The sequence below is a fragment of the Enhydra lutris genome, unplaced genomic scaffold (assembly GCF_002288905.1).
Source record: "Enhydra lutris kenyoni isolate GAN:26980312 unplaced genomic scaffold, ASM228890v2 scaffoldscaffold13, whole genome shotgun sequence".
NCBI classification, from domain to species: Eukaryota; Metazoa; Chordata; class Mammalia; order Carnivora; family Mustelidae; genus Enhydra; species Enhydra lutris.
In genome coordinates, this window is record NW_019154097.1 from 43,694,583 (window position 1) to 43,715,928 (window position 21,346).

The 21,346-nt window shown below is 47.2% G+C and overlaps 1 protein-coding gene across 3 annotated transcripts in view; it reads right to left on the reverse strand.

Annotated features, from left to right (window-relative positions):
* LOC111145610 (AUTS2, activator of transcription and developmental regulator) overlaps positions 1-21,346 on the reverse strand; it is a 1,103,405-nt gene that overhangs the window by 799,888 nt on the left and 282,171 nt on the right. For all 3 annotated transcript variants that reach the window (XM_022500620.1, XM_022500619.1, XM_022500618.1), the window contains exon 2: positions 18,796-19,008. In XM_022500620.1, coding sequence (XP_022356328.1) covers positions 18,796-19,008 — 213 coding nt within the window. The remainder of the gene's footprint in view (positions 1-18,795; positions 19,009-21,346) is intronic.

The following is a 21,346-nucleotide window of genomic DNA, read 5'->3' on the forward strand; positions in this document are numbered from 1 at the left end:
GACAACATGCTGTCAATACCCTGGTCCACAAGGCTGGGGATACCCAGGTGGTACCTAACACAGCATATCCGGTCTCTAAGTCAATGGTCTTCATTAAGAAGTGGGGAAGTTCGTAAGGAGGAAAGAATTTTTTTCTGGCATATAACGCTACAATCTTAATTAAATCAGGAGTGCCTGGCAGGCCACAACCAAAAATCACCCCGAGAAGCGAAACAGTGATGGGTTATATAAGAGCATGAAATGTGGTTTTTCTTCCCACATGAACGCTTACGATACATGTCAAGGCTGCATACCAGGGCCTGTGTGGTAAAAGTTCCAAGGAAAAGGAGAAGTTAAAACAGTAAGTCATTTCTCGAGTTTTAAAAGAGGCTGAGTTAGTAGTCACGTCGATCTTGCGCTACTTATTACCAGATAACAAAAACATCCTTCTTAAAAGCAGCGAACTAAAGCAACACCGCCTGTTAGGTGAATAATGAATCCAAAATGGTTCGAACTGCCCCAATCCCTCTCTCTCCAGCAGTAGAAAGAGGGCAGAGCTACTTGGTACTGCAGCTGACCCTTGAACGATGTGGGGATTACGGGCACTGCCATCCCACGTAGTCAAAACCCCACCTAGAACTTCTGACTCCCCCAAACCTTAACCACGAACAGCCCACCAGAAGCCTTAGCGATTCTATCAACAGTTGATTAACACATGTTTTGCATATCATCTATGTTATATACTATATTCTTACAATAAAGTATGCTAGAGAAAAAATGTTATTAGGATAATCATAAGCAAGGAAAAATGCATTCGTAATACTATATTGTATTCATCAAAAAATTCTGTGTATATGTGGACCCAGAGAGCTCAGACCTGTGTTGTCCAAGGGTCAACTCTAGTTTATATTTGACCACAATGCTAACTCGGCCAGAGAGCCAATCCTTTCAAAACTAAGTGCATAAGGTCCAAAAGCCAAAGATGATGCAGTCTGATGTGTATGAATTCTACAAATGCAGGGTAACCTGCAGAATGCCACTCAAACATCCTTGGGGACGGCCAACATTTACTCATCTCTCAACATCACCAGTGAGATCCAGAGTGGTTTCTTACATATCCTGATTTCTCCCTTCTACTTCCCACCACAAAGCTTTTTTGTTTCATTTTATGTTTCCACTTGTCCTAGATTTAAAAAAAAAAAAATTCCCAACTCTAATGCTGCAACCAGAAGACATACGTTTCTTTAGACAAACACAATCCATACTGCTTTGGAAATTCTGTCTTTAATCTCAGGAAGAAATTTTCAGAATTCACACATTTATCTTAATAAGTCAGTCCACAAAAGACAAAGTCAAGAAAAACACTTGCGCATTTATTTTGATTAGGAAAAATTCTCACATATTAACAATAAGAAAACAAACCACACACAACCCTCCATCTCTTATGACAAAGCCAGAGGGAGACCTTAATGGTGGCAGCTCATAAATCCTAGCCCCAGATCACAAATACAGCTGCAAGAAAACTCTCCCAAGAAAAATATATGGCATTAGAAAAACCACAAGGGAGATTATTGAAAAACTAAGAGCCTATCTATCATTCAACAACTTTTCAAAGAGTATTTTTCACAGTTTATTTACCTTAAACTGTTCCAAAGTCATTAGGTAACCCCAGGATGAAGCTCTGGAAAATAGAGACCCATCTCTTAAACTCTTCTTATGTCTCTATAATCCCATCAGGGTTTGGGACATATGAAAAGCACATAAAACCTCTACCGAAGGAAGATAGTTCATCCACAAGAGGCCGGGACACCCGGTACAGTGACTATTTCATCCAATGACTGCTGAGCAGTCCCAGTAAGTGACACCTGCTTCTCATGAATTTCACTTACCCTATATAAATGACACGCAGAGAAGGTTCTTCCCAAACCAGAAGAGTCAACACATTTGCCCCAAAATTTACTTTCTGCAAAATCAGAAAACTAAAAACTGACATGTCCAAGATCATGAACTAGTGGTTGGGGGAGAAAAATGAGAAATAATTTCATTAGGGAGCGCCTGGGTGGCACAGCATCATTTAAGCAGCTGACCCCTGGTTTCAGCTCAGGTGGTGATCTCAGGGTCGTGGGACTGTGCCCCACGTGGGGCTCCCTGCTCAGCACAGAGTCTGTTTCCTATTCTCTCTCCCTCTCTGCCTCTCCCACTTGGGCTCACTCTATCTAAAATACATAAATAAATCTTTAAAAAAGAGAGAGAGAGAGAGACAAATCATTTCATTACATTCCTTTGCCAAAAACTATTCTTAAGAAACAGATTTCCATGATTTCAACTTGAAAGACCAAAAATTACAATTCCCAGGGAGCTGCCAACAGGTATGGCCCCCAAAGAGGTGTGATCATTCCATACTAACCTGTTCTTGGCAGAAGCCTTTTATCATCTGCTAAAAACCGTGAGCACAAGCCCAGCCCGCTGAAGGTTTTTCAATCTCATGTAGCCCTGGGATCTATGGTAGACTCATAACCACATACACATCATAATTTTACCGGAGTTGGTCACTGTGCAAAGCAGACACCGGACGTCTTGTTCTTTGTACCTATTACATACTTCCACACTGGTCCCCCGAAACTAGTCACACCATCAATGCCCAGATAATTCGTGATTTTTGAAATCTACTTTTTAACACGTTTAAGCAAAAGGGGATTCGAAGCATTCCAGCACCTGGAACTTTCTTCATACGTATCGATCGCTTCCCGGAATTAGAAGCGTCCCCCGTTGACACTGGTGCAACCACAGAAACAGAGGGTCAAAGGCCATCAGAACTTCAGCGAAGGACAGTGCCGGTCAGAATCTGTGACCCAAGGTCCTGACCCTCACACTCTTTCTCCGACAAAGCATTTACACGGCCTCAGCACAAGAGCAAACACTGACGTCCAACTCGTCACTGATACTGTGAAAGTGTTCAGTGTACTTTCCGGCTGTGTCTCCGTCTGCATCATGGCTGTGGTCTCGGACCTGACTGTCAAGGAAGGAAGATGTGCGCGGTCGTCCTGCCTGAGGACAGGCAAAGCACGTGTACGAGAAAACTCTTCCTTGTCTCGGCCTTTTTACCAACAGCTATAGTTTTGCCTCCAAGGGCAGCCTTTCAGAAGGAATGTGGAAGCAAGCAGGAAAACAGAGTTACTTCATTTTAAAGATTTTACTTATTTGACACAGAGAGAAAGCACGAGTAGGGGGAACGGTGGGCAGAGGGAGAGGGAGAAGCAGGCTCCCCACCCAGCAAGGAGCCCGATGCAGGGCTCGATCTTCGAACCCTGGGATCACGACCTGAGCCGAAGGCAGACGCTTATCCGACTGAGCCCCCCAGGCGCCCCTAGACCTTATTTTAAAAATGCCTGTTTCATTCCACTAGAATGGTTCACCTGTGCTGTAAAAGTATCTAAAGACTATTTTAACCTGGAATATCACAACTTTGGTATGAAATAAATAAAAGAAGCAGCTTGCTCTAAAAATAAATAAAACAGGTTTCCAAGGAAGTTTGAGAAAAGGACTGTGAAGCTGGGGCAAGTAGAAGAGCCCAAAATTAAAATACAGGATCCTGAAATCAGTTCCAAGTGCTGTTTCCTACAACAGTACCATTATCCCTGCTCTTTGCCTTGACTCCCCCAGACAAAATATGGAATAATTGTGCCAAGGAGCTATAATCCTGTGTTTACTTCAAATAAACCTTTAGCACATTTGTGGTCACTTTTCCAGGGATCTTATTTAAAAATAAGCCAATACCAATCACATTTTTAAATCTTCCCTAAGTTTATGCAACTGATTGGTAATAAAAATGCCTTTGCCTCAATAAAAGTTTCATTTTAATATGAAAGTTGTCAGAATGAGAAGTTCAGATAATGTCCCCTGTTCCTTGGCTTGAACCCCTAAAGAATTCACTCACACAGCAGCACAGTCACCTCTTCTGGGGATGAAAAGCCCCAAAGAACTTCGTACAGGCAGTCCTTGACTTACAAGCCTGGAAAACACTTCCCTGAAGAACAACAGGCCTCCTGTTTTTGCCGCCCCGATATAACGGCTGAGCGACCGCCATCATGAAAAAGACCTTGTCTTTTTATCGCTTTTGGATTATCACCCCACAATTGCTCCCAGGATCCTTCAAAATTTTTCTTTTTGCTTTTCCTGCAGCATGTTAAATTTTACCTAACTGAACGTCTTCTCAGTTAAAAGTGTCCTTTTCAGGGGCGCCTGGGTGGCTCAGCTGGTTAAGCGTCTGCCTTCGGTTCCGGTCATGATCCCAGCGTCCTGGGATCTACTCCCACATCGGGCTCTCTGCTCAGCGGGGAGCCTGCTTCTCCTTCTGCCTGCCGTGCCCCCTGCATTGCGCTGGCCCTCTCTCCCTCTCTGTTAAATTAATTAATTAATTGACATTCTTTAAGTGTCCTTTTCAAAATACAGGTTATTCTAATAGGTAGAATCGGCCATTTCTAACCCTTCTCACATAGAACGAAGATGACTCACTGAGACAAAGGAAAGTCAGATTTGCAGGGGTGGATAAAGACATCTTAAAAAGTAGATATGGCTGATGTGACAGGGCTGTGCACTGGGGTCTGGGGGCGCCAAGAGGAAGACAGGGGAGTTCCCAAAGGCATAAAAGTGTGTGCATTTCCCCACCATAAAGAGAGGATGAAATTCAGCTTGTGAGGGGGTCACTGAAAACTCTTCAAGTAAGTAGCGTGCCTCCGTTTACATGTGGTCCAAATCCTAGGAGGCGGCCTTAGGAGGACGGGTCGAAGAATGGTGAGAGTAGGGGCTGGGCAGGAGGCCACTGCCGCAATATAACCAAGAGAAGGTGGGCCTCACCAGTGCAGGAGCAGAAACGGCGCCAGCGGTAAACGGAGAGAAACAGGGAGGAAGTACTCGGAACAGGATCTACAACAGGGGCCAGGATGCGGAGGGAGGGGAAGCGGGGAGCACTTCAGGTTCCGGCACGAGCGGATGTACGGCGTGGATGCTCCTGGGCTGGCGCGCACGTTAACTACAGGAGGAAGTTAAAGAAGAAGAGCAAACTTAGGGCAACTACTATAGAGTTCAATGTTGAGTTTGAAATGCTTACGGATGATCCGGGCGGGGAAAAAGAATTGTGGTAAGTTAATCGGTTTATGAATCTGGAAGCGGAGAAGAAAGCTCGGGGTTGGGCATTTACGTGCAAGGGGTCTCCAACGAAAAGGGCTGAACCAACCAGAATGTAACTTCCTCCCCGGCAGGACTTTTGTCATTTTGTTTCCTACATGCACCTAAAATTACGTCTGCCCACAGGAGCATGTGGTCAAGAAATGGTTAATGACTGGGTGTCAGGGAGACGTGAGTGAGAAGCATGAGAGAGCAGCAGACCTGACAGACGGTTTTAGTTGCTACGCAAGTTAGGATTTCCGAGCCCAGAAGAGCAATTTACAAACTATGTTTTGTAAAAATAATAATAATAATAATAATACAAATAAAAATAAAATAACTTGCTAGCAGTTTGGGACTGAGCTATGATCTAAGCCTGGGGTCATCAGCTGTACAATCCCCATCCGTGTCCTCACTTTGAATATAAAAAATCTAAATTTCTATTCAAATATTACTTTTGAGTATTTTAGAGTATTTGAAGTTCTACTTGGATTGAAAATAACCATCTACTTCCAAGTAAACAGAAATGACAGAAATGGGAGATTTTTGTTTCTGCTTTTACAGATTAGTATAAACCCCTCTACCTCTGGACAGAAACAGAACTTCCCAATACCAAGAGTTCCCAGAGCAAGAAGATACAACTGGGTTTGCCACAACAGCACAACCATCTCTAAAAAATGTACCCATTATGAGGTCCATGTCCAAAAACTGGTAGTTTTTGCAAACAATGGACGTCTACTAGGATTTTAATAAAATAACTAAGTCAGGTAATTCCTAATAAATTGCGGCTGAGGTGCAAATATGGGACCCACCAAAGCCCTTATATGTAAAACTAAGAACACAGAGAACTGAGAGAGAACCAGCACGTATCCAACACGTGCGGGGGCCGTCAGGAGGAGACTGCATTGTTCTCAGGAGTTTCTTAGCAAAGCAAAGAGGAGGGCAAGAAAAACAGCGTGGTGAGAAGGCGACCGTTTCAAAGGACCTTAGTTCACACATCTGCAGGTGCTCATTCTCTAAGGGATGCTCCGCAGTGTCTCCCTTCGAACTGCCCTGAACTCCGCGGTCCCGGCCCCCCTTACGCAAAGAGTCCTGCACCAGGGCACGATGGCTCTACCAACTGTGCCCACCTGAGGGGCCGAGGCACCCGGCTCTATCCACCCTTCCTGCTACGTCAGCGTCACCTCTGTAACGCCTGCACACAGAGGACGCTCAGTCCGTGTCTGCCAACGGGGCAAACACATGGAGAATGAATTAATTAGGCCACTTAAAAAGGGAATAAAATTAACGTGTTTTATAACGTCAAAATATTTTAGAAAGAGGGCATGTGGGACAGCAATTTACAGGGCACGGAATGCTATTCATGCTTTGATACTAAAAATAGTTTGTGCGTTATGGTGAAAAAGCAGAGCCCCACACAAATATTTGCACGTCCAAGAGTGCTCAGGCGATCCCACCGCACACCCACCTAGCCTCCTGTCTGCCTGCTGCTTCCAGATCGCCAGTGGAGGGTCCCCCCAGGTCAGGTTCCTGGCGCACTAGCCACAGTGCCGCTATTCCGACAGGCTAGGACCCAGGGAAGACAGACGGCTGACGGCCTCCACAGGAAAACGGCAGACAGGAGCCACCAGAAGCGCAGAGATCTCTTGCAATAAGTTGTTGCCTCTTGTGAACGAGCTGATCAGTATCTCCTCTTACATTCATATCCCCCAAAGAGCGAAAACAGAGGTCATACTGTATTGGCTATTTTTTTTCTGTAAGCAACAAACACTGGAATGCAAGACTATGTGATCACCAACATAATCAATTAAAATAATAAAAACAGTTACGCCAAACGTCATTCTACTTCATCATTAAGCACCTTCTACGTGCCAGGCAGTGTGGGACAAACGTGACAAACGTGGGGCTGGAGAAAACAGAGCCCGGATTCCAGCAGAAAGAAGCATACAGGGAAAAATGTGTCAACCGCGTCAGGCGTCGGGAACGGACAGGGTAGGTGTACAGGCGGAAAGGAGAGAGGACGGAGGCAGAACCTGGGGCGAACAATACGGCCAGGAGGAGCCCTTCTGAGCAGCTGACATTTCAACTCAGGCTCAAAAGATCGAGTGCCCGGACGCGAAGGGCAGGGGGAAGGCCGCTTCGGGCAGAGGGAACAGCATGTACCACAGTGGGGCCAAATCTGACGTGCTGGAGGAAATGCAGGAAGGGCAGAGGGCAGCAGCCAGTGAGCGACAGAGGGTGACAGGAGGTGGCCTGCACACCAAGCGCTACAGCTCGCAGGAGCCTGAATTTTACATCGGACACACGGAGAAGCCATGAAGGGCACTTCCACGTGAGTGTAAGACGGGCACAAGCAGCGTCCAAAGCCCCCCTCCCCCGGCCACAGTATGGAGATCGCGTGGAGGGGGCTCGGGAATGAAACGGGCAACAGGAAGAAACACATCTCAGTTTTCCGAAGCTGCAACAGCAGAGCATTGCAAGAGTTTTACTTGCCCACGTGTGCCACAAGCCCGGGACCCTCGCGGTGTCACAGAGAAACGTCCTCAGGCAGTTGGCTCCGTGGGAGGAGAAGGACGGTGTCCAGCCAACTCTCAAACAGGGTATAAAACGAGAAAGGTCAAAAGTCAATTATAAATAGAGTGACCCCATAACCCCGTTTTCCAGGAAGCCCTGACTCGTGCTTGCTGTTCCAAGGTAATTACTAATAGTGCCCTCCTCCACTCCCGGACACGTCTGACGTTCGGGGATAAATTCTGGGGTCACCCCACTTATAAACAAAGGATCGTGGGAGTTTTAACGAAAATGCATGTAATTCCGAAGGGAAAGACCATCAAAGCTTCAAGACAGAGGAAGATCTGACGTAGCTGCTGGGAGACGAACGTGACTAGCGAAGGAGCCCGCTCCAGACCAGGGGCGCGGCGTACGCACAGTGTGGAGAGAGCGGGGCCCTGCGGCCACAGCAACCACAGCTCCAGCGCACTGCTCCTGGAGAATGGGAGGGGGAGGGAGAGGCATCTAGAAAGCTGGGCTGGAGCTACCATGTCCTACCAGAAGCGCTAACCAGCTTATGTTCCATTTGCTGCGTCTGGATTGGCCCTGAAACTCCTTTAATACGGGAGTACAATGACGATCAGGGCAACACCACACTCCCCTAAGAACCCAGATAAGACGGTAAGTGTAAATGCTGAGTGGAAAAGGCCACCACGGTCAAGGGAGCGGGGAAGCGCGTGGAAAGGGCACGTGTAACTTCGCAAGCAAACCTAAGTGGTTTCCCACGCAACGCTGGCCGGGTCGGGAAGCGGGCTCGAGACACTGTCTGGAAGAAGAGGGCGAGAGGAAAAGCAGGGAGCCGAGAGTCTAGCCTGCAGGTGGGTTCAGAGGCAGGAAGGGAAGGGGAGAAGAGGAGCTGGCCCGTTGGAAGAGGAGGTGGAGATGAGGAGGGTCAGAATCGCTGGGCAAAGTCCACGTCCTTCCCATCCAAAATTCCAACCCATACGGGCGTCTCCTCTCCCGGCCTGCAGCACCGAAACAGCAGGGGGCAAATACCCCCCAGGCAGTTCACACCCATGATGCAGCCGCACCCCTCCACGTCTCCGCCCGGCCTCCCCCCTGCCCTGTTCGTGCGGCAAAAACAGAGCTGTCCTGTGCGGAGGGAAGAGGCAGGTGCTGACAGACTGGGCAAGTGGGCTCCTCGGCTCCTCGGCGTCCTCTTTTCACGACGCCACCTTTTAATCAGACAATGGATTTAAGAGGGTTAGCAGCTGCGGGGTCAGTGTTGCACAGGACATGCCCGGGAAGAGCTCTCCGTGCAGAATGGAAACGCTTGACTCTCAGAAGTGCCATCCGACCCGCCGGCAAGCGCTGGGCCGTCACTCGCTTTCCATTTCGCCGGAGAGGCGGGGCCTTTTCGCATCACGCCTGTTCCTTCTTAGCCCGGGAAACCGAGGGCAGCATTTTCTTTGTTAAATCAAAAGTCCTTACTCACACGGTGTGATCACTTCATCAGTGACTGTGCAGTAGATGAGTCTGCCCTCCGCTCCCGGGAACAGAACTCTGGTCTCACAGCGACGCATTCGGCACGGAGGCTAACTGGGAAATCGGAAGTGTAGGTTTTGCTACTTAAACAAAAATTCTTCGGAGGGCCTTCATTCTGTTTGGTTTTTGGAAGGAAAATATTTCCCTTTGAATCTGTGGAACCCAAAGCAGTCATTCAAGCGTAACATTTTATGAAAGTGAAGCTTTCTTGGTGATGAAGGAAAACAGGTAACGGTCTTCAGTGCCCACCAATAATACATAGCCAGTATTTTCAGATTTCATTCACGCCTGCTCCCCAGTACCACTAATTTTTGTAATATGGAGGATTCAGAGAACTTACAAACCTTAAGAAGCTCGACATCATTATGGTGCTGAAGGAAGAAAGAATGAAGTAAAATGGAAAAAAAAAAAAAAAAAAGCTCCTGTTAACCGTATGCATAAGAAGTATGTTATTTGAGGGAGCCAGAAGATTTAAGGAGAGAAGAATACAACGTAATTGTTCTACCAAAGCTATATTCTAATAAACTCCTGCTAAAAAGCAACCATTCTGAAAACATTACTTTTTATAATATAATGTCTAGGCATTTAGAAGAAACATTTATTTTTGCCAGTTTGGGAAAAAACTCAATTAGTAAATACACAGAACGTGAATATGGTCCTAGTGTTCATAAAATTATTTTCATGCAAGATGTGATTTAAAAACTTGTAAGATCTGTTACAAGTTTTGCAAACAACATCATACTGTTCCCTTTTCCCTCTTCTAAAAATAAAAAGCAGTACCATTAGTTCCTTTTAAAGCATGAGTCTTGTCGCCCCTGCATTCATGTCACCTAAGAAGGTGGTGCCACATTCCGGTCCCCACCCAAAAGGGAGCCTGGCGGCAGGAGTCCGAGGTGACGCCTGGGAATCTGCCTGGTAACCAAAGCCCAGGAGTTGCTCCGACGCAGGTGGTCCAAAGACCACCCTCTGAGAAACATTATTCTGTATGTTCCCGATCCAGAAAATACAGCTAATTGCCTCTCAATCTAATTACAGCCAATCTCAGCCACTCAGAACCATCACCAACAATTAGACCTGTCCAGGTTTGCATGACATGATTTCAAGACACATGACACAATCGCTTTCTGCACAAATGCAGGTGCAGAGATCACGGGGTGACCTGCTGTGACGGCGTCTGTGGAGGCAGACGCGCGGGAGACGTGGCAGCTTCAGGAGAGCTGAGATGGCTGGATGTGGGAGGGTCTGGCGGGCCACGAGGCAGGGCTCCTGAAGGACACCAGGCGGGCCCTGACAGGACCTGCCTGCATTTTGGGGCCACTTCAGCCTCCGCTCCGTGTGTGTCCGTGAGCACTAGTGCGAGGATGCACGTGCACCCCTACGTGTGAAAAGACCCAGGGCTCCTGCAAGCACTTTGTTGTGTCTGCTGGCCATAAAATGACCCCCACTTGCATCAGCAGGGAATGCTCTAGAATTCACTTAGAAATACCAAGACCAGGTTCTTTTAAACATCATTAGGACCCGGCAGTAAAGCCGGTGCATGAGAACAGCTGGGTTCCCGTGGTGAGGCAGGTCTAATGGGACTGAGGGTTAAGTACAGCAAGGCTGTGTCATCAAGGTCCCCTCGGCCCAAGCCTCAGAGACCCTCTAAAAACAAGTTCCAGTCCTACTCAAGCAGAGCACGGAGTTCAGCGCGGATTTGTGTCGGACAGAGTTTCCTGAAAACGTTCAAGGGAAAACTAGAAAAGAATGGGCGTGTTGTATCTCTCCTCATATTTAATTAAAGAGAAGCAAACAGTACTTCCAAGAGGGAGGTCACTCCGTGCTCAGCACAAGACTGCTCAGTGCAAAGCTGTTTTCAGAACGGGCGATGAAACAATTCCACGTGTCGACACTCAGGAAAGCTACCATTTCAGAAATGCTGCGGAGGCTCCGCTAACAGCTCTAAGATGACGTACGAATGACAGTGCCACAGCGGGGGCGGCTGTAAGACAGCCCAGTGCACCGGACTGCCGTGTCCAGTCCGACCTAGCACCTTCCCCTCCCCTCGGGGCACCTGGAGGCCCCAACTGCCCTGCCCCACAGACCCCATCACAGCCAATGGTGTATAGGAAGAAAAGTTTTATGCAAGACTCGGACTCGGATCCTTCAAGTTCAAGAGATCAGACCGTCGTTGTCTCCTGCACAGTAACTGTGTGAACAGTGGAGGGAAAAGGATCATGTCCTACAAAAAACTAACAGAGAATACAAGATGTTAACAGATTTAGAATAAGAACCTCACGCGGACACGCGCATCAAACAAGAACCGTGCAAAGGTGAGCCGCGGCAGATGGCCCGGTTTCCAGCCCAGTGGATGCGCATTTGGCTCTCTGGGCAGGAGGACAGGCCGCTCTGCCTAGGAGCACACACTGAATCTTCAAACACACCTCTGGCTCTTCCTCCTTGGAAAGAGAATTACAAGTTGGGCACCAAGACATCCGACAGTTTTCCAGCAACATCTACCACAGGGAGCTGCCTGTGCCTGCCTTAAAGCCCACCCACAATTTCATTTTCAATTAGCAGCTCCTCGAAAGGCAGTCATGAAAGCAGTTGCTAAAGAGCATTCAGATGTCACCGAGAGACTGCAAACCCAAACTGTAAATAGCACATTGTGACTCGCCTGTCACCACCATCAACTCCCACGGGAGTCTCGCAACACGTGGCGATCGCCGCCATCTGCTCAGCTCCCCCTCGCCACCACAGCAAACCACCGGCCACCCACTCGCTCCCACCTCCCACGCGTTACCTGTCACGTGCGGGCCCCTGCGGAGACAGGGTGCCGCGAGCAGGGATTAGGATGCAGAACACGCGGGGGCTCGCTTCACGTTTTGCAGCTAAGATCTGGCCGCACGCAGAGAATGGCGTGTCATAGGAGGAGGGGAAGACTTACCATAAACACAAAATGCAGTTTTAGATAAAGAAAGTGAGCTCCACCAAACCCCATGGGCCATCCAAAATGCGGTGTGAAGGGAAAGCACGTGCTCTTGGCCTTCGGTCACCCAGAGTGAGGGGATCTCTGGGGGACAGAGTCGAGAATCCTTTCTCTCACTTTGTCCGTCCCTAACAATATATGACTTAAGTGGCCCTTAATAAAGTTACATGCACACATACGTATAACATATTCTCGGGATTTAGGGAATGCCACTGGTTTCTGGGTTTTGTTTTTTCTTTGGTGTTTTCGTTTTTATTTTTAAATGGAGCAATTTCTCTAGGGCTCAGGATCACGCAAGCAGAGTTACTGTCCCTTTTTTAGTGGCGGTTCCTTTTGTAATTCAGCCTATTTTCTCTCAGTAGGTTTTGTTTTCTGAATGGGTAGTCAATGTGCTATGTCCTCTTCTAGTCGAGTTTTGCTAAATTCTAATTAAAAACACATATGTCACTTGGGATAAGATTTATTACTGGCCTCATCACTCCAAACATCTGTCCCGCTGAGGTCAAGAGATGCTTATTATCACTCTTACCAACACCCAGGGCTGATGGACTCTATCCCAGACAGTATGCTGAGTCGTCAGGAGACACAAAACAAGAATTCTGAAACTCAAAAAATAAACTGTCATTTCCTCCAAATGCCCAAGTTCAAAAAATAAAAAATTAAAAAAACTTCATGAAACTTGTGATTGAAACGTGTCCCATGTTCCCAATACCAAACCCATATCTCCAATTTAATAAATATACAACTATTCGGAACAGAGACAAGGCCGGATTGTGAGTTCCTCAAAACTAGATGTTAAAATCTGGCATCTTACCCTTATTTTGAGTTAAAATTCCAAGAGCAGTTATTAAGCCAATCTTTCTCCTTCCCGTTCTTTGATCATCTGGTTTTATTTCTATTTCTGTAGTTTTAGGCAAAGGAAAAAAAAATAGGGACACCTGGGTGGCTCAGTTGGTTGGACGACTGCCTTCGGCTCGGGTCATGATCCTGGAGTTCCAGGATCGAGTCCCGCATCGGGCTCCCAGCTCCACGGGGAGTCTGCTTCTCCCTCTGAACTTCTCCTTGCTCATGCTCTCTCTCACTGTCTCTCTCTCAAATAAATAAATAAAATCTTTAAAAAAAAAAAATAATGTGCAACTTAAATTCATCAGAAGGAAAAAGAGAGGATTTAATTTACTATCTCGGTTTGCAACCTTCATGTAACAACACCATTTTTGAAAAAAGCCAATGGAATCCCAACAAAGACATTAAACTTGAAATTCTGAAGTAGGAAGTAAAAACGATTTGACTGCAGCTCCATTTCTTGACACTAGCTCGATGCGCCTTCCGTTACTTAACCATGATGATGAACGTATTGATGTTCGCATGTCTTTCCACCGCTGAAGTGTGATCCCTAATTGCATTAGTGTTCCAAATGCCCTGAGATCTGCAGAGATCTGCAGGCTCTAGAGTCAAGCTGGATAAAAACCTGTGTGACTTCAGCCTGGATTTTTTTTACCCAAAACTAATGAGCTACCCTTCAGAAATATGACCTGAACAGGATCTGTTTAATCAAAGTTGTCCATTACAAAGCCTCCTTTTTTGCAAGTTAATTTCTACTCACAACAATGTCAGCGAGAAGTCCTCAAGACAACTTGAGTCAGTCACTCTAAAATAAAGGATCAGCTTCTGGTAGTAAATGCTGTCCGCGGGGAAAGGCCTGAGCAGAGAGAAGGCTCCCGCACAGCGGGTGGCTTGGTCACCTGGGCCCGTCTGTTCCACCAACACAACCATTTCCTCCCAATCAGGCCAACACACAGTGGCAACACACAAGGCAGATGCAACCCCACAGCTCTAACAACAGCTCTCCCTTTAAAGACGTGGCCCTGGGATCAGTCCCTCCTCCTCCCGCACATCAGTCAGCTACAAATCCCCCACCGACTCTGAGTCTGCCACAGCAGAGTTCAGGGACAGGAGCAAATTCCCATTCCTTCCAGGCAATACCCACCCAGGTCAAGTTGTATGAGGATTTTTAAACCACACAAAAGCCATCCTCACCAGCCAAGGTCAGAGTCTACCTGCTGGGCTCCTGAAATATCTCAAACTCCTTTATTTCCCTCTCAGATGGGATCCTCCTGTGGCTTGAAGCAATGTCAGTAGGTTACCTCTTTCTCGGAGACATCCAGCCCTCAGCTGGATGGAGTTTTGCAAACTAAAATTCAGTTAGGAGGCAGGTTCTGGGGTTTCCTTTGATGACCCATCCTGATATCTGCTTCTTGGAGGAGCTCATAGGGCCTAAGAAATGCTCACACATCACTGAAGCCTACTTCCTCTGGTTGGGTCCCTATGAGAGAGAGGAAAGTCGGGCTAATGGACTACACGGAGCTTTAGAAACACCCAAGCCCAGCCAATCCGAGAGTTCTCCGAACTCCCATCAACTTGGCCTCCTTGCCACTCTAACTAAAACTCCTTTGCTCTCTGCATTTTCAACTATGAAGCAGTAACATTTTAAATCCTTTCCCATGGTCTAGAAGTGAGACATAATGAAAGAAAACTCAATGCCCTAGGAAGGGTTAAATTCTCCAAAACTGCTTCCGAGGAAGTCCTCCGTTGGCTCCAAGGTTTGGCAGCATGTCACGTCCCTGTGCCCTTCTGGTGGCTGCACCGAGACAGTCTTACAGTTAAAAAATAAGGCTCCTTGCAGGGACAGCGTGGGTAGCCTCTGTTTTGGTTTCCCACTCCCAAGTCCAAGTGGGGGCGGGGGGGCCACCACATCCTTATTAGTACAAGCTACAACCTTTTAAACATAATGTCTGAATGCTCACGTCATGAGCAAACAGTTCTGTGTAAGACAAACACAAGAAGCCTGGGGTCAGAAAGACATGCACTCTTTGGTAAAGTTAACTTGTTCCTTTCTTCATGTTTAAAAGCCCCTTTGGAAATTAAGGAGAATGTTCAAACCTGCCAAATAAAAAAAGTGCAGCCATTTTAAAAGACAGCTGCCCACTCAGCATCTTCGAAGTCAGGATGTATTTAAACTTAAAAACATAATCCAACAAATGAGTTCCACTGGGGGGGGTTAAGTGCTAGTTAAAAAGCTTTCTTTTCCCAGGATGAGAAAATACCAGGAGAACTGAGGTTTTACCATCAGGCAAGAGAAGTAAAAGGCTGCTTGGTTTTAGAACTACACATCTCTCTTATCAAAGTATATAATTGTACTCTCACGTTAAAAAGATTAGTTGCCTTCAACGGATTCTCAGGAAAAAAAAATCCTATTATTTCCTCTCCACGAAGGAGTAACATCTTCCCATAATTACAGGAAAGCTGTGCATTAAGGTGCCTCCTCAGGAAGTACCATTTCCTAGTAAGATGCAACCCTAATCCACTCGCACAGAGTCAAAAATAAAGACTAAATTCTCACCTCCTACGGCCTTCTTTCCTCTGTAGCTCTTTCCATTAAACCTCCCTCAATAAGAGGCACTAGGCAACAAACAATTTAGCAATTCTTCTCAAGGACACTCTCATCTCAAGACCCCCTCCTGGCTAAGACGGTCAGATTTCAGCTACTTTATCTCGTAAGAGGCAAAGGTCAGGGAAACCGTATCTGCCACAACTGGAAATGCACACCCAGTACCGTCAGCACAAGCCCTCAGCCCTTGAAGACTTGTGTGTCACCTCTTACCAGCGATCGCACCCCAGACGGCACCCGTCCGGGCAACACACATGGAGCTGTGTCTCTCCCTCACACGTCTCTCCCTTAAATGTCCTCACAGAAACTATCAATTACGGACTCCAAACCAAAATCACCTTGACCGAACCCTTCATTTTCCAGATGGACAGCAATGGACAGTGCTTTGCCCAGGGTTTCAAAACGGTACACGTGAGTCAAGGAAGACTACAAATGGAAAGTGGTAGAGCTTTATTCGAGTCATCAACTTCTGCTTCCCTTCCTACTAGAAAAATAACACTTGATTTGGGGAGTATATTTTGGCATCAACACTGAAGATAAGAAAAACACCATTGTTTTGAAAACTCTTACATAGACCAAAAAGGTACGACTCATTCTTTCCTTCTCCATGATTCGTGAGTCAAAAAATCTGCTTTTCAAATACTGTGCCTAAAATAAGGATAGCTCTGATTTCAAATACCATTTGTACCAGAAGGTTGGCCATCAAAAACCAAAAAGCTACTTGAATTTGAGACGTACAAGTCCTTATCTTCACCAGAGTACAAAGTAGAAAGAAGAATTTTGAGGACGGAGAATGGAAAAGTCAGACCAGGTCAGGGAGTAAGAGTGTCAAGGATGAGGAACCACACTTTAGTGCAGACTCGGAATTAAATCGGTTTCTTGCCTGAAACGGTAGAAGCCTTCCTCCTATCCTGCTGGGAGGGAGGGCCTGGGGGAGAGATGGTGGTTATCCTGCAACCTTTCTCCATGGTAATAATTACCTTTCTCACAGCTCTCATACACAGTGGCATGGGTTGGGAGTCACACAAACACCACAAGAACATCACCTTTCATAGAACCAAGCCCGTCTTCCCTCCCTCCCTCCACACTTTCCTGAAATGTTTTTTTTTTTTTAATTAAAAAAAAAAAAAAGATATCATCATACAAACATGGTTGCTTTCAAAGTTTCCAGTAATGTCTCTGCTCTCTGAACTTTAGGTAGTTTACCCTGTTTCTTTCTATGCCCTCGTAGGCTACTTCTATAGCCAAAGTCACTCCCCATGACCAAACTGCAGACGTAGCTCCTAGAAATCCTTGGAGACACTTACGACCCATATGACCTGGAGCTCTCTTTCTCTTCATGCTCAACCCTTATCTCAAACAAGGGAGGCAGAAAAAGCAGGGAAAATAGAGCAACACAAAGAAACCGGGGTCCAAACCCTGGCTCTGTACCTCATTGCTAAGTGGCCTGAGACAAGCCTTTTAACTCTTTGACCTCTAGTTTCCCCATATGGAAAGTCAACATCATATTACCCACTACCCAGGGTGACTGTGAGAATTACAGATTATATAAACTCCCTTGTTAATGACTATAACATGGTATACACTAGATTAATGATAATAATTCCTATTAGAACTCCAACCTGGCATTTCATTTCAGGACCTATATGTACCTTCAGAAAACCTGCCCCTGTCAGATGTGGGGACACTTCCCTGAGATCCTTCTATGATCTGGACACTGATATCCATCACTCTAGATGTTTTCTTGGGAACATATCCCTCATTACCCAACAGGTTGAACACGGACTCCACATCTTATTAGAGGCGAGGTCATATTGATGTTTTGGGTCCTTCCAATCCTTTCTCTAAAATCATTACCAAAAATACACTCTTGATGATTTATAAGAATGATTTCCAAACTGGTCTAGCCATTTCAAATAGAAAATCTAAGACCACAGAGTTCTGCAGCTCACCCCAAGAGGCTCTGGTTTATTAGGTCCTAAGGAGGGGTCGGAATTGTGTTTAAGAATGTCAGGGCAGGGCGCCTGGGTAGCTCAGTTGGTTGAGCAACTGCCTTCGGCTCAGGTCATGATCCCGGACTTCCCAGGATCGAGTCCTGCATCGGGCTCCCAGCTCCTTGGGGAGTCTGCTTCTCCCTCTGACCTTCTCCTCTCTCATGCTCTCTCTCACTCATTCTCCCTCAAATAAATAAATAAAATCTTAAAAAAAAAAAAAAAAGAATGCTCAGGGCAGGACTACTAACGATCTGTGAATGTTTGGATCCACTCTTTTGTATGATCCCAGATTTCTCCCTCTGCAGACAAACATCTGCAAACTGTAAATTACCTGTTTGGCTTCTAATTAGCAGCACCTGCTCTGTGAACCACCCCCCCCACCTGCTTCCTTCAAGTGATAGTCATTCCCACCCGGTGGTCCCGCCAGAAACAAACAAAACACACCCATGACACAGGTAAGTCGGCAGGCACTAAAGCCTCCGGATTTGTGCAGAAAAAAATTGCTATAAACAGCTTCGTTTCTCATTATTAATCTATCTCATGTGGGGATTTCCACAGGCAGAAAGGCTCCCAAATGCCAAGAGCTATATTTTCTTGTGGATCACTGAAACCTAATTATTAACAGGCCAGTGAGCCGTACTACCAGACTTCCATACAATCAGCAGATCGCAAAGACAGTCTTGAATGATGGACTACAGAGAACTGAAGAATCGAAAGGCGAATTCATTTCTCCCGCACGCCGCAGGATCTGAGCTGCTCTGGACAACAGAAATCTCCCGCAAGGCACCGCCTGCTTGACCACAACCATTCTCAGCACCTCAGAACCCTGAGATCCGTGGACACGATCACACCTGCCGGGTCCGTCTGTCCCCGTGAGGAAGATCTCCGCCCTACGAGCCAGTCTACCCTGACGGGCTCCAGGAGTGTGGTCCGGCCGCCCCCGCTCCGGCGGCGCCAGCATCGAGCTCCGCGGCGCACGGCACGTCTGATCAAAAGGGGCCTGCGCTCAAGCTTCCAGTCGCAATGACACGGGGCGGGGACGGGGACGGGCACGGTCTGTGAGAAGCAAGTGCACGGCGGTGCGGGCCGCGCTCCAGCAGCCCCCAGGAGGTCTTCTCCAGCCGGCAGGAGGAACCACGGAGAGGCAAGGCGCCTGCGGATGGGACCTCGCGGCCCCGGAGAAGCCCGAACCCACGCCTCCTCACCTGCCGGGGTCCCTTCGGCATCTTCTTCCTCTTCCCCAGGTGCTGGCAGAGGTTCCGGTCATTCTCTCGATCCGAGCCGCAGTGGTGCGCGCGGCTGAGTCGGCTCTTCTTGGAGTGAAAGGACAGGCCGTTGGTAAGTGCTTCTCGTTTCTTCTTGCTCAGAGGGGTCTGGCGTCTCTCCACACGTTCCTGAGGCTTAAGCGCTACATCTTTCTATAGAAAGGAAGAGAAGGAGAGGGAAGCGAGGGTTACACAGGTGTCCAGGGTCGCACCCAAGATACAGGCTAAACGGGGTTACAAGAAGGGAGAGGGGAAAGCCGGAAGGGCAGGACAGGAGAACGCCTGAATCTAAGAAACACGGCCTCAAGTCTTCCGAATCCCTAATGCTACCACAAACACACCCTTTCTATTCTTGTTGGGCAGAAAAGTCAACAAAGCACAAAGCATCTGTCCATTAAAAAAGTGATTTCACTGCTTAGTGGCATTCACTCGGGATCTCCGCTAGGTCCAGCGGCACACAATGACATTCCCCAAGGAAGCTCGAGACACTCACTTTCCAAGTTGGTGCATCAATTATGTGTCAGAAAAGGAGTCCTAAGTGCATGTATGATTTAAAAAAAAAAAAAAAAGGCAAAAGCCTGACTATACCAGGGCCAGGTGGATGCGAGCCAGCAAGAAAGAAACTATCAATTCATATGATTAAAATGTTTCCTTAATGCATTATATATTTTTACCACAAGTTCCTCTGAGCATCCTTAATTCCCAGGTCTTTGCAAAATGCAACAACATTATCATCACCAGGATGTAGAGCAACTTTTCATTTATTGCTTTGTGTGTGGTTGGAGGGTGGGAGGGGTAGGAGAAACGTCACGGACGGCCCGCGCGGGCTAGGAAGCAGCAGCTGCGGAGACCACAGGCCAGCATCTCAGGCCACGAGATCCAGTGCATTCTGGCAGGCAGCTCAGCACCTATGGAAATACCGAAAGCCCTAGGTCCAAAGCCTGACTCTGACATTATCCACTAAGAGACCTGAAGTATCCACTGTTGGGATATGTGCAAATGTCCTTCGAACCCTGAGAAATGTACTCACGAAGCACTGAATTTAGAAGCTGTGGCATGCAGTCATTTGTGCGTGAGTAGGCACGACCCTGTTTACCCTGAAAACGCTCCTTCACGGAGCCTAACCCCCATATATAAAAATTCTGTTTCTGTGGTCCTAAATGAATGCACATTAAAACAAACAATAAAAACTGAGACAAAATTTTCCTTTTACCTATTTTCTCCTTAAAATACCTCTCTCTTTCTTTACCCCCCTCACCCCCACTATCCCGTAGTCCCAAGATGGTTCTCTATCCCACTGCTTCCCAATCTCCAGTACTGCCCACTTGACATGCATGTTGCTCCTCGAGGTCTTTCCCCAAATCAGCCGTTGCCATCGGTTTGGAGGGCTTGGATGTTTACATCTGCTTAGGCCTCAAAGCCCAACCTTCCACACCTCTCCCTGTTCTAGCTGAAGGACTCTTAGCAGGGCTGTCCACTCAGGAAGACCTTTTTTTTTTTTTTTTTTAAGATTTTATTTATTTATTTGACAGACAAAGATCACAAGTAGGCAGAGAGGCAGGCAGAGAGAGAGAGGAGGAAGCAGGCTCCCTGCAGAGCAGAGAGCCCGATGTGGGGCTCGATCCCAGGACCCTGGGATCGTGACCTGAGCCGAAGGCAGAGGCTTAACCCACTGAGCCACCCAGGCGCCCCAAGAAGACCTTTCTTATAATGTGAAGCACTATTTTCAATCCTTCCCTTAATACAAGTATTTTCTGTGTGCCCAGTATATACCAAGAACAAAATCAGCACTGTCCTACAGGGGCTGGGAAAACAATTGTGGGGGGGGGGTTCCTTACCTCATGGGACAAATATTAGTCAAATCACGTAAATATTCCACTGCAAACTGAACAAAGGAAAGGCAAAGGGTGCTAAAATGAGGGAAAATGGTCTAGTCCAGAGGAGGAGGATGGTGCTGAGGAGATGACTGTCATTTGACCTAGTTCTGAAAGTCTGAGCAGAGAGAACAGCTTGTGCCAAGGCCCCGAGGCAGCTGGCAGCATGACCTCTTAAAAGAATCAGGGCACAGACTGAGTTATTCATCTCAGTAACCCCAATGCTTCACAGAACCAGGCAAAGATAAATAAATCAGGCTAGATAAATAAATAAACGAGGCAACTACTTAAAGTACCCAAACCTATAAGCAACAATAGCGACTGGATAGTATCACGTAGGGGTACGAATGCTATACAGAGTGAAGCAAACTGGAAAACTGGAAACCAAGGAATCCCGCAGGCACCGCGGAAACCAGGATCACGACCAACAGCAAGAAGCGCCACAAGGGCCGAAAGGTATCAGGGCAAGAAGGTATCAAAAATAACCATCTCATCAGGCAAATGAGTGGCTCCAGGTCCCACGTGTAGCTGCCACCAGCGCTGATGGTTTGCCCTCCGCCGTGGGAGAGGCAGCTCTCCCGAGGCGAGGCAGAGGTGTGGTGGCGAGCGTTCAGGGG